This window comes from Muscardinus avellanarius (genome assembly GCF_963383645.1).
Source record: "Muscardinus avellanarius genome assembly, chromosome: 14".
NCBI lineage: Eukaryota > Metazoa > Chordata > Mammalia > Rodentia > Gliridae > Muscardinus > Muscardinus avellanarius.
The window spans coordinates 75,576,983-75,590,950 of NC_137800.1; the positions used below are offsets into that span (position 1 = coordinate 75,576,983).

At 41.4% G+C, this 13,968-nt stretch overlaps 1 protein-coding gene across 1 annotated transcript in view; it reads left to right on the plus strand.

Moving 5' to 3' along the window:
• The window catches only part of RNF144B (ring finger protein 144B), a gene marked incomplete at its 3' end in the record, with an annotated part of 70,389 nt that overhangs the window by 19,232 nt on the left and 37,189 nt on the right, over positions 1-13,968 (plus strand). Inside the window, exon 2 of the mRNA XM_080710760.1 lies at positions 13,625-13,729. Within this exon, the coding sequence (XP_080566886.1) occupies positions 13,625-13,729 (105 nt within the window). The remainder of the gene's footprint in view (positions 1-13,624; positions 13,730-13,968) is intronic.

The following is a 13,968-nucleotide window of genomic DNA, read 5'->3' on the forward strand; positions in this document are numbered from 1 at the left end:
ATTTCTGTCACCGAGTTTCGTGACTTACATGTTTCATGATTACTTGAGATCAAGATAAACGTGTTTGATCACTCTTGCTTAGTGGGAACTGGAGGTACTTTTGATTGGAGCCCAGATTTAATCTCCCTTCCGTGTTGAATGACCATCCTCAGATTTACCAGGCGGAACTTTGTGCCCTTTTTCTGAAAAAGTAGCAGCGCTATTTTGGGTTAAAGTATTTAAAGACTCTCAATCAGAGTTTTAAATTGTGTATATTATAATTTTCCCTTTAAGCTTCATTTGATACTTTTTTTTTTATTTCTGGAACTAGCTGAATGCATGTGGAGATGTTGGTTAGAAAGCACCCCTCCTTCCTCCGGGGGTCATCATTATCAAAGAACTTCTAAGTGGTGATGAGAGACAAAAATGTATCTTCCCTGATTAGAATTGAAGGCATGGATGGTACTGAACTTTTGGTTCTTGGACTTAGTTGCAGTAGAATCACTTCAAGAGTTTGAAAATATTGATGCTGGTTTAGCTAGGTTGCAGAATACAAGATTGACATACAAGAATCAGCAATCTTCTTATACACTACCAATGAATGATATAATGGAATTTAGAAAGCTTCCACTTATGATAACATCAAGGGGAATAAAACAGTAATAAAAATTTCCAAAAAGTACAAAACTTATGTTTTCAAAACTATACAGTATTATTAAAAGAAAATTAAAAGGACTAGATCCACATTCATGGATTGGGAGATAAGTTAAAACTGCAGTATTCCAATGAGCAATCTTTTAATGCTAAAAATAATTATATCTGGTTCATAATTAATTTTGTGAGCATCTAAATTATTTTTGCAGCTTCCTGCTTTATTGCAATTAAAACCTTCAGGCCTTCTCATAAGGTATTTAGCCTTCAACATGCTTTTCTAGAAAACTCTATGTCTGAAGGTTTATTTCTGTCTGCTGTATTTCTCTTCAGTACCTGCCAATTCTACAGGAATCCATGCCCTTTGCCTCTATTTCTACAAAGAAGAAATTTTTGTCCTATTTTAAATAAACATGTTGTGGTATTTGTCTGAGACCTTCAAATCAGCCTAGATCCACTCACTGCCCTATACTGATATCTTTCTGAACTCATCTTGACCTTCACTGATTTTGGTGACCCTGCCTCCAGACTGAGCTTTGAATTTAGGTATACATCCTGAATTTGTTATTCATCATAATTGTTAATTTCAATAATTTTTAAAAGGATAACTGGGTGGTGTCATATCATTCTACATTATGTAAGGCAAACAATATTATTATTTATAAAGCTTTCTTCTTTGGCTTTTAATAGTTGAATAAAATTTTGCTAAAAATAAAAATGTACTACTTTTAACAAATGTATCAAAATGTAATAATAAAATAAATAGGCAGTAAAAAAAAAAAAAAAAGACTGCAGTATTCCCCAAGCGGATCTACAGATTCTACATATTCCATATAAAAACCCCACCTGTCTTTGTAGAAATTAACAAACTGATTCCAAAATGCATATGAAAATTTGAGTAACTTAGAAGAGTACAAACAATCTTGAAAAAGAAAAAGTTGGAGAACTCAATTCCTGATTTCAAGACTTATAACAGAGCTGCAGCCATCAAAACAGGGTGATACGGCCACAATGATGGGTGGATAGATCAATGGAATAGAATTGAGGGTCCAGAAAGCCTTATATTTATTGTGAGTTGGTTTTCAAGAAGGGTGCCAAGACAGTTCAAGAGAGAAAAAAGATTTTTTTTCAATAAATGGTGCTTGGTCAATTGGATATTCATTTGCTAAAAAATGAAATTAGACTACTTCCTCACAACATAGACATTAACTAGAAATGAACCTAAATATGAATGAAAGCTATAAAACTCTTAGAAGAAAATATAGGAAAATGGAAAAAATTTCATAAACTTGGATTAGACAAGACATTCTTAGACACATCACCAAAAGCATGAGTAACAAAAGAAAAAGCAGAGAAATTATATCAAAATCAAAACCTTTATCCTTCTAGGGACATTATCAAGAAAGTTCAAAGATAACCCACAAGCTGGGAAAAATATTTGCAAATCATCTCACAAAAGACACATGAAGAATATATAAAGAACCTTTATAATTCAATAAAATATCCCAAACAACAAATAACCCACTTAAAATGGCAAAGGGATAGACAAGTTTGCGTAGACTTTCTCCAAAGGAGATGCACATTGCTACTAAGCAGGTGAGAAGATGCTCACAGTCGTTAGCAAGCAGAGAAATGCCAACTCAAAGTCACAGCGAGATACCGCATCACACACATTAGGATGGTTGTTATGAAGGTAAGTTTTGGTGAGGATCTGAATAAATCATACACTGGTGGTGGGAATGTAAGATGATGCAGCCGCTGCTTTGAAAAATAGCCTGGCAGCTCCTCAAAGGTAAATAAGGTAAATAGAATCGCCACAGCTAATATCCACACCTAGGTATGTACCTGAGATGAATGAAGAGGGGTCCACACAGAACTTATTCATAGCAGCATTATTCATAACAGCCCCTGAATGGAAACAACTCCAGTGTCCAAATGATGAATGCATAAAATAGAAGGTAGCATATCCATATAATACATTGTTATTCAGCAATAAAAATCAATAGAGTACTGATACTTGCTGTCATATCTGTATATGGACCTTGAAAATATTATACTCAGTAAAGTTGTATGATTTAGAGGAAATGTCTAGATAAGGCAAATCCATAAGCTCAGAAAGTAGTTTGGTGTTTGCCTAAGGGCTAGGGCATGGCGGATTTGTATAGGAGCTGTTAGTTAGCTTTCTGCTAGTATAAAAAAAAATACCCAAGGCAATTCATTTATAAAGAGAAAAAGTTTATTTAGCTCATAGTTCTGGATTTTCTAGTCCCCAAATCAGGTGGCTCCATGTCTTTGGCCTCTGGTAAGGGCATTGGAAAGCAGTGGTGTAGAGCCTCGTAGAGAAAACTTTTTTAATGTTATGAATATCCAGGAAGCACGGAGATGAGACCAGGGTCCCACAGTGTCCTTCAAGGATACGCCCCTACTTACCTGAGTAAGTAGACCTGCACCAAGGCTCTGCTTTTCAAAAGGCCAACCACTTTTCCAATAGCATCATCCTGAGGACCAAACAACGAAGGTGGTGGGAAGCGATTGGATTTGGAACATATTTTAGATATGGAATTTGAAGAAAAACAGGCAGGGTAATTAGGGATTTTCTTTTCTTTGCTAAACAACTAAGCAGTTGGTGGTATTATTTGCTGAGGTGAGGAGAACTGGGAAGACAGGAGCAGGATGTTGGGGGAAAAGGGATCAAAAACTCTGGTAAGTCAGGTTAGTTTGTGCCAGTGATTACTCAGCAGACAGTACCCAGTGGGCATTTGTTGGGGGCAGTGGTAAGGGAGAAAGGGAGGAGTGCTGTGGGTGACTCCCAGATCTGAGGGTTCTGCAACTGGGTGGATGGAAATACCATCACAAAGGCTTAGAAAACTCCAGATGAGGACAAGAATACGGGGGAAAATCCTCAGTCTAGTTTTGTGTTTGTTGAGCTTGACATTTCCATAAGAACCTTTTAGGGTGGGTGAAATTCCATCATTTGAAAATCAAGTAGAGAAGTCAGGTGTGCATGCCTGTAATCCCAATACTCTGGAGGCTGAGACAGGAGGATCACAGGTTCTAGGACAGCCTCAGCCATGTAGCAAGACTCTCAGCAACTTAGCAAGACCCGTTTCCAAAACAAAAAAATAAAATTGGCCTTGGGGTGTAGCTCGAAGGTAGACTGCCTCTGGGTTCTGTGTTCAGGACTACAAAACAAACAAAACAAAAAAATGAGTAGAAATGGGAGAAATTGAGAAGGAATGGCTGTGTGCGCTGTGAGTTTTGGCCACGAGGTCATACTGGAGGAGGACTGAGAAAAAAGAAACCAAGAAAGAAATGCCCCCTGACCATCGCCCTGCCCTGAGATGGCCTGGCCACTAGCACACCAACCAGTGGCTCACACGGCTACTCCTGTACCCGCTGCCTTTCCTCGCCCCATAAAAAGCCCCGTTCTGACCCTCATGGGCTATCTTCCTGGTCAGATGCCTCCTTCCAGGTCTTATTCCTAAATAAAGCCTGTTCCATGTGTTTGGGCTGTGTTTTCATTGTCCCCATAATGGCTAGAGAGGAAGCTTGAATCAAGATCAGGAGGGGATGGAATGCTGAAGAGAAGCTTTCCAGAGGTTAGGGAGGTTAACTATGTTTGAAACCGCAGGGGTCAGGCAGGAAGAAAGCCCTGTACTGCATTCATTTGTCAGCCGGTTCAGAGAAGAGATAGGGAGGACTTGGGATGGGGTTGGTGAACGGGTGAGAGTGTCCAGCTGATTCAAACATGGCAAGGAGGGGAACGTAGAAGGCGGTGTGTAGCCAGGCTGAGCCTCAGAAAGGCTGTGTTATTACTGTTTTCTTTGGTTAGAATGTTTTTGAGTATGGTTAACTGCAGACGAAGGACCTAGTCTATGGGACGGAATTTTAAGACATAGGGAAGAAACTGGGGACCCAGTAGGTAAATTTCCTAAAAGGCAGGAAGGGATGGAAACTAGAAAAGAGCTGGCTCCCAACGTGTCAAGGAAGGAAGCTGGAAGGATGCACGTGAGGGCAGGTTGCTGTGCCTTCTGTGATCGAAGCTAAAGGACTTTTGCCACAAAGCTGGTAAATGGTAGGTTCAGGCTTCCAGCTCGGAGTGTCTACCACATGCCCCATCCTGTGGCAGACGCTTCGTGGAGGGGAAGATGTGGTCCAGACCTTGAAGGACCTCCTGGGATGTTAGACGATTCACCGTCACTTGCCTTACAAGGCGCCAAGCACTGCATTGTTCAGGAGTTAGCATCTGGTGTTACCTAAGGTGGTGATGGGAGGTTGGTCAACAAGGAGGAGAAGCCCAGTTCTTTGGGGTGGGAGATGGTGTAATTATAATAAACTCTGAGGATCTGATCAGCTGCTATGTCCTCAAGGGAAACAGACAGTATCTCCAGCCCCACAGCCACTGAGAATCACTGCGTTCTTCCTTGTTTTAATGAATATATGTGACTTCCTTTTGAAGGGTAAAATAACTGGAACCCCAATGCTGAACTATATATATATATTTTTTGGCGGTACTGGAAATGGAACTTAGGGGCCTTGTACCTCTGAGCTACACCCCAGCACTATTTTTTTTATTTTTTATTTTTGAAACAGTCTTTCTGAGTTGCAAAGGTCCTCGTAAGGTAGCTGATGTCCGCGAACCACGATTCTCCGGTCTCAGCCTCCCAATTACTGGGATTATGGGCATGCGCCACCACGCTCAGCTGAACTGTATTTTTTAAAATTAGTTTTATTAGAGTCTTATTAAAACATAAACATAATACAAACTATATGCATGTTTAGGTGTGTTTGTGTTTCTTCCCTGTGGTAGGGATTGAACCCAGGGACGTTCTACCTCTGATCTACACTTTCAGCCCTATTTTACTTTTTATTTTGAAGTAGGGCCTTGCTGAGTTGTTGAAGTTCTTGCTAAGTTGCTGAGGCTGGCCACAAACCTGCAATTCCCCTGTATCAGCCTCCCAAGTACTGGGATTACAGGCATGAGCTACTATGCCCATTGGTTTGTGACTCTTAAACACCAAGATACCAGAATAAACATGCAAGCTGAATACTGAGTAAAGTCACAGACCAATAAAATTGAAGCGAACGTGGACGCGATGGGCGATGTTTGGCTTCCGCTAGGCCAGTATTCATGGCTGGCTTCTGAGTTTGGAGTACGGCGGTGAGTCCTTGGTGATCGCCACCCTGCCACTCTTCTCTGATTCACTTACAACCTTGACTTATGTGACTTTCACTGGTTCTAGATACTTCTTTCCTTTTCTCATTTGCTTGTGACAATGAAGACGTTTATATCTGGCAAAGCAAGATCACTACCCCGGGTACCACAAACACAAGTGTGAGCGCTCACACTGGGTGGAAGTAGGGAGTTTCCTGACATGGTCCAGTATGTGATTTTTATTAAGGTTATTTCTTAATAACCTTATATTTCTCAATAACCTTATATTTCTCAATAACTTAATATTTCTCAATAACCTTAACAACCTATTTCTCCGTAACTTTAATAAAAGCTTATAAAATGGGAAACGCTTGCCATGAAGAACTCATGGACTCCCAAGAATGCACTCTTGCATTCAGTTGAAAGAGCGCAGCAGGAGCTGGGCTCAGGATGCTCCAGGGCAGAGGGCCTGGGTGTCCAGCTTGGAAGGGGGGCAAGGCAGAGAAGACTTCTGGAAGAAGAGGAGCTAAGAATGAGAGCTGGGGAACAGTGGCTCTTTCCAGTTGTACTTATGGCTTGCTGTTTGACTTAGGGCTTTTGCTTTTTAATTGTGCGGTGCCAGGTTTTCCTATCAGTCCTCTGATATCTTGTGTGGTTGGTAAACACCTGTGATGGGGAAATTGATCTCATCGGTGATTTCATATTGGTTAACAGCCAAGGTCTCTGAAAGGGGTCTTGAAAACTTTTCAGATCATTCTATATGAGGAAATAACTTCAGGATTACTGACTTGTTTTACTTTTTTTTTTTTTTAAAACCAGGAGGCTTTGGGTGTGTCAATAGAAGTTTGAGTTGGGAGAGATAGCATCATGAGTTGTACTAATAATTGAACTCAGCGGCATCCCACAAAGAAGGCTTTGTTCCCAGATCATGTGTGGAGACCACAGTCTAAATTGCCATAAACAGATATTGGTCTTGGCATGAGATGTTATTTAGAACACACTGGAGATATTGTGATGAGATTGTGCACCGAGGCACAGAGATGTCCCTTTGCACTTTTATAGAACATCTCCTTTAATGAGAACATCATACCTGGAAAGATAAAGAAAAAAAAAAAAGACTGACCACTCACCATCTGTGCCTGCCTGCATTATCTTCATGGCTGAACTAGCTCAGCCAGGAGGGTTCCTGTCCTGACCTCAGCATCCACACCCCTGGGTCTAGAGCAGCCAATACCCCAGAAAAGGAGCAGCTTCTGCGTCCAACTACTAGTGACGGCGCCTCCTTCTCTCCAAAAATAGCTGTTCTCACTTGCCAGGCATCTTGCTGAGGCTGACCTCTAAGGGCTACATCTGTTTGGGGACTTTAATTTCTGTGTACCTGTGTATTGATTTTTCAGAGACCTCTATTCCATTCTCCAAGTATACTGTGTGTGTGTGTGTGTGTGTGTGTGTGTGTGTGTGTGTGTGCGCGTATTACTGGGGATCGAACCCCAAAGCTTTCTACCTCCAAGCTACACTTCCCAGTGCTATTTATATTTTTATATGTTTGTTTATTTATTTATTTATTTTGTGGGTCTGGGGGTGGAACCCAGGGGCATTTGACCTCTGAGCTACACCTCCTGCCCTATTTTTTATTCTTTTTTTTGAAATTGGGTCTCACTGAGTTGCAGAGGGCCTCACTAAGTAGCTGAGGCTGTCCGCGATCCCCAGGTCTCAGCCTCCCGAATGCTGGGATTACGAGCGTGCGCCACCACGCCCGGCTTATGTTTTTATTTTGATACAGGGTCTTGCTAGATTGATGAGAGTCTCACTACTTGCTGAGGTTGTCCTCAAACCTGTGATCCTCCTGCCTCAGCCTCCAAAGTACTGGGATTACAAGCATGTGACACCATGCCTGACCTTTAATTATACTTTCTATCTGCAGGCCTCTTTCACTTTTCAGAATATTTCATGTGTTTGCCTTCATGGGGGACTCTCCATTTCCTTGAGACCAGGCAAAGCAGGTGGTGATGATAATGTAAACAAAGCACTGTAGCTAGAGAGATTGAATATTTGCTCAACATGTGAAGGCAAGCGTTGGCATCCCGTTCCACTTACTGTTCATTGTAATGCTATTTTTCCTGAAAGAAAAAAAATCTTTAAGAAAGATTTAAATTAGTGATAGAGAACAAGTAACAGTATCGTAATGAATGAGTGTGTGTGTGTGTGTGTGTGTGTGTGTGTGTGTGTATCTATTCCTATTGGGTGGGTTAGAGGACATTTGTTCTTTCCTATGACAAATTTTTTTTTTTTTTGCCTGTGTACCATAATAGATGAGAATAGCTTTGAAAAAGTGCCATGTCCTCTGAAAGACTGGAAACACCTTCAGAAGGGGTCTAGGAGCGACCCCTTCCTTGAAGAATTCCACTGGCAGCGTTCATAGGCTCTCAGGGTTGAAAGAGGCAACACAAACCATCTGGTGCCCCAGGTGTTTGGTGGCTCAGTCCTTGGTCCCAGCCCATCTGAATCCTTGTGGCTTACGGAGTGAATCTGATGAATAGTCCTTGTTAGCCCTCATGGCCTTAAAAATACTTTCATGTTCTGCCAAACTCATTAAATAAAATGTTGACTCAGTCAAAAGAAAAAGTTGTCCCTTTGTCGGGTCATCTGGGTTTTTAAAATATTCTATTTGAAACATTTCCCTTAGAGGTTACTAGCCGTTAAGAATATGGCATTGTAGGTTTCTGTGCAATGCTATTGTTTAATGAAATGTAATTCTAAAAATATACTCAATGGAAAACGTCTTCTTTCTTTTCTAGTGTTTACTTATAAGCTAGATGTCAGGTTTTTTTTCCCTGCAGAATTGCTAACCATTTACCCATGTCTGGTTTGTGTAATATTCATAGAGCTTCAGGTGAGTGTTTGCAGTTATTTTTTGCTTTATTAGCTGAAGATGTTAAAGAAGAAAGTTTGAGATTAAAATATTTAGTGAAAGCCAGAGGCATAGAATGAACCTGAGGTACTTGAAAATTCATTAAGAAGCAATAATCAGGGCTAATTGCTTTGTTTTTGAGTGGAAATGCATGGCCACAATGATAGCATGTCAAGTGCTTTAAGTTTACTTAACAACATGCACTTACAGATCTCTACCTTGAACAAGAATTTCTTTCCATAAAAACAGAGGGTAGGCCGGGCGTGGTGGCGCACGCTTGTAATCCCCGCGCTTGGGAGGCAGAGACAGGAGGATCGCGCAGGTTCGAAGCTAGCCGCGCGCGCTGGCTTAGGAGACCCTGTTTCCAAATAAAAATGTAAAAATAGGTCTGGGAGTGTAGCCCAGAGGTAGAAGGGCTTCCAGGAACCCCAGTACTACCAAAATAAATAAATAAATACATACATACATACATACATACATACATACAGAGGGCATATGTACATAAACCCTGTTGTCAGTGTATACAGCTCCAACTTTTCTCTTAACACCATAGGTCACACAATATTACTCACAACCAGGAGAGTGCTTGTGGGAAGACTCAAAGTTCATTAGGCTGATGAATCGTGGTTTGCAGTGTACCTAGGAACATTGCATTAGCAAATAGAACATCATTATAAATAAGCTCTTGGGGAGTTTTGTATTTCAGCTTTACAAATTTACAGTTTAAATGACTGTTGTCTTTGTCTATAAAGTGTCTCTAGTTCCTATTTAACACTAAGTTTTTTTTTTTTAATAGACTCAAATAGTTCTAAAAAGAGAAGCTTGCCTAGGGGCAAGTGGAAGTTTCTGTTACAAATATCTGTTCTGTCTTTGCAGCTTTTCCCTCCAAAGGGGTTTAACTGCCCCCCTGCAGGGAGCAGAGAAGGATACCCAGACGGCCAAAAGATCAGCAAAGTTTTTGATCACTTAAGTCCAACTAAAGAAACTAAAAAAAAAATGCAACTTAATTTTCTGCAATTTGTCAATTTACAAAGGAAGTCCACAGATAAAACGTCAGCTATGTGTGTGTGTTTACCTGTGTATGCGTTTTAAGCCCTGGAGGGGGCAACCATAACAGGTACTTCTGTCCCCATTTTAAAGTTAAGGGAAGCAAGTCTGGGTTATAGAGTTTTGTTTTCCATTGTCACCTGGTGGAGTGATGCTGGGCCTAGCCTTAGCCTCTCAGGAGCTGAATTTCACTCAACCATTCACTGTGGTCCTCAGAGATCTTGCCCTGGAGAACATCTGTTTATAAGATGTGCAGCCAGGGTGGGATGAGGCAGTAACCCTTGAAGCCCGACTGTGGCTGATGGCAGGCTGGGAGGTCCTCAGGTGAGCCTTCAGGTTATTGTCTTATCCTGTGGCATGACACCCTTTTATGGGAGACTCCTTCCTGTCGCTCTGGGTCTGCCTGCTAAATTTCTTTTCTTTTCTTTTCTTTTTTTTTTGGTGGCACTGGGGGAGGAACCCAGAGGCTTTCTACCTTCAGGCTATACTCCCAGACCTTTTTTTATATTTTATTTGGAAACAGGGTCTCACAAAGTTGCTGAGAGCCTCACTAAGTAGCTGAGGCTGGCTTCGAACCCGTGCAGTCCTTCTGTCTCGCCTCCCAAGCGTGGGGATTACAAGCGTGTGCCACCACGCCTGGCTCATGCCTGCTGAATTTCTTCCCCATATTACCTGACTCTTCTCCATACTACTAGAGACCGTGTTTGACACAATAAATCTCAGACCAAGGAATTGGTCTGAGAACAAGAAAGTAAAAGTTAAAATCTAGTGTCTATATTGAAGCCTGTCATAGGGGAAACGTGACCCAAGAGATTCCCTGCTCTCAGATATTGATTTTATCCCTCAGTTTATACTAAATTGTAAAGGTTTCCTCATGCCTTTAATAATCACTTGGAAATATTTCTCAAGATCTTGTAGCATCCTGTTGCCTGGATTTAACAAAACTTAGTCAAGTGTTCAAGTGTTCTATGCTGGATAGTTAGGTTATTTTCTAGTTTTTCTATGATAGAAAAAATTACTTGGAGAAGGAAAACATTAACTATTTGAAGAGCATCATATCTGGTTTAAAAGGTTGTTGGTCATTGATTCATCGGTACATGTAATAGTCATTTCAATAAAATTAAGACTTTTAAATAACTAACATTAGTATTTATTATTTATTTATTTATTTATTTATTTATTTATTTATTTATTTATTTATTTCTGGTGGTACTGGGGTTCCTGGAAGCCCTTATACCTCCAGTCTACACTCCCAGACTTATTTTATACTTTTTTATTTGGAAACAGGGTCTCTTAAGCCAGCGAGGCTGACCTTGAACCTGCGATTGTCCTGTCTCCGCCTCTCAAGCGCGGGGATTACAAGTGTGCACCACCAGGCCCGGCGTCTAATATTAGGTTTTTTTTTTTTTTTTTTTTGGTGGTACTGGGGTTCCTGGAAGGCCTTCTACCTCCGGCTACACTCCCAGACCTGTTTTTTTATATTTTAATTTGGAAACAGGGTCTCTTAAGCCAGCAAGGCTGGCTCCGAACCAGTGCGATCCTCCTGTCTCCGCCTCCGAAGCACGGGGATTACAAGCGTGCGCCACCACGCCCGGCTTAATATTAGTTTTTAAATGGGAAAATGAGTGCAAAAGGTCAATGGATTTCATAATTATGTCCTAAATATTCTTATCATAGAATTTCATATAATAATGTATGCAGGGGTGTGTGACAATATATACATTTTTTTGGTAGTACTGGGGTTCCTGGAAACCCTTCTACCTCCAGGATACACTCCCAGACCTATTTTATATATATAGTTTTGGAAACAAGGTCTCTTAAGCCAGCAAGGCTGGCTTTAAACCTGCGCGATCCTCCTGTCTGCGCCTCCCAAAGCACGGGGTTGTGTGTGCACCACCACGCCTGGCCTTGTTTTAATGTAGCAAGTAGGTACATAAATGTATAAATTTGGGAAATTTAAACAGAGTAATCATCACTCTGTGAGAGTCATCACTTCAGTGGCTAGCTAATGTATTTTTGGTGCAGTATACTCTTCAAACTTTTGAACTTTACATTTTTTGTGTCATGCATATAGAAAAGGGCTTACCAATTATGAGCAATTTAGTAGAAATTTAGGAGCTAGCTCTTGGATTGCTTAGTTTTATTTGCTGGAACTGCAGTGGTCCCTGTGTATCAGCAGAGGATTCATCCCAGGACTCACTACAAATATCAAAATCCGCAGAGACCCAAGTCCCTTTAGTGGCATGGTATTTGCATATAGCCTATCTTCCCATATACTTTAAATCCTCTCTAATTTACTTATAAAATCCAACACAATGTAAATGCTATGTAAATAATTTTTATATCCTATTGTTTAGGAAATAATGACAAGAACAAATTCTGTGTGTGTGTGTTGGCCCCTAGTACCTCCCCCTGCTTTTTTTTTTTTTTTTTGAGAGTCTCTCTAAATTGCTAAGGCTGGCTTCAAATCTGTGATCCTCTTGTCTCAGCCCCTAAAGTACTGGGATTACGGGTGTGCATCACCATGACACCTGGCTTCTGAGTATTTTTTTTTTTTTCTTTTTTGGTGGTCCTGGGGTTCCTGGAAACCCTTCTATTTCCGGGCTACACTCCTAGACCTATTTTTATACTTTTTTAAAATTTTTTTATTTGGAAACAGGCTGGCTTCGAACCTGTGCGATCCTCCTGTCTCCGCCTCCCAAGTGCGGGGATTAAAAGCGTGCACCACGCCCGGCTTCTGAGTATTTTTGATCTAAGTTTCTGACTGTGGATATGGAACCTATGGGTACAGGGGCCGTGCTGTATGACCTCCAGTTTCCTATGGGTGGCTGAGGCTGGGTTGTGAGGGAGAGAGAAGGCATTGGTGGTGTCCATTACGCTATCATTTCTACATTTTCGGTCAGGCTGTTGTCTCCACTTACTTGCCCAAGGCCTAGGCACGACAGGCATGAAGAAGACTAAGTTTGTGGTTAGTGCTGGGTTTTCCTTTAAAATTCACTTTCTAGCTGGGCGTGGTGGTGCACGCTTGTAATCCCCGCGCTTGGGAGGCTGAGACAGGAGGATCGCACGGGTTCGAAGCCAGCCTCAGCTACTTAGTGAGGCTTCCAGCAACTTAGTGAGACCCTGTTTCCAAATAAAATATAAAATAGGTCTGGGAGTATAGCCCGGAGGTAGAAAGCCTCTGGGTTTCACCCCCAGTACCACCCCCCCAAAAAAAAATTCACTTTCTTCTTTCTTCAATTGATCATTTTTTTTTTTTTTTTTTTTTTTTTTTTTTACTACTCAACCCCCTTCAACCAGGTGTCCATTGTTTTTGGAAAATTCTCATTCTCCCAAACTGTCTTTTCTGTCTTTAGTCAACAGAAAGTCACCTGACTTTCCCAAACTGGACATTTTCTTTTGTTCTTAAGCAAGTACCTAGATAAAGTCACTACCTTAATCTTACTTTGATTTGGCTTGGGGAATTTAGTCCCAGGGTCATAGAGTTCTATTCAACTCTGGGGCAAACTTGGAGGGAGATGATCCCTAGATAAAAATAGAATTGGGAAGTCACATAAGTTTAAATAACAAAATAAAACAGGAAGCCTTTGCCATGTGTGCAGAAGTTCTCTTCCCAATCCATAGTGGATGAAGTGTGTGAGCATTCGGGAGTTTGCTGGAATGAACTCTTGGGATGAAGTCATACATAACAGATTGGCCGTCTCTGCATTCTTTCCACAGTGATGACTCTTAGTATTCACACGTGTGATAACTTATGCTTCCTAAGGATGAGAAGCCCAGGGCAGCCAATTAAGGAAGAGGAGAGGTGGTTCGCTCTTGCAACCTTTGTGCTACCGTAGTGGGGTGCATAACTGTCTGTCTTTTTTATTCTTAACTTCTAGTGCCTGAAACAGTATATGCAGCTGGCCATCCGAGAGGGGTGTGGGTCGCCCATCACCTGCCCTGACATGGTGTGTCTGAACCACGGAACCCTGCAGGAGGCTGAGGTATGCACATGAGCTGTGATCGCCCCTTCTCTCCCATCGATGTGCTTTATCAGGATCTTGCCTCTGTGTACCTTCCTCCGAGAAAGTCCAGCAACAAAACACAGAGGTCAACTTTTTCAAGGCGTGCCTGCTTTATTGCTGCATACCTTTGGAGGCTTTATACAAACTGTTAAGGCTGCCCTTCATCTCCATTCTATTTATAGATGCCATCTTGCACGTGGAAGAAGCTCTAAAATAGG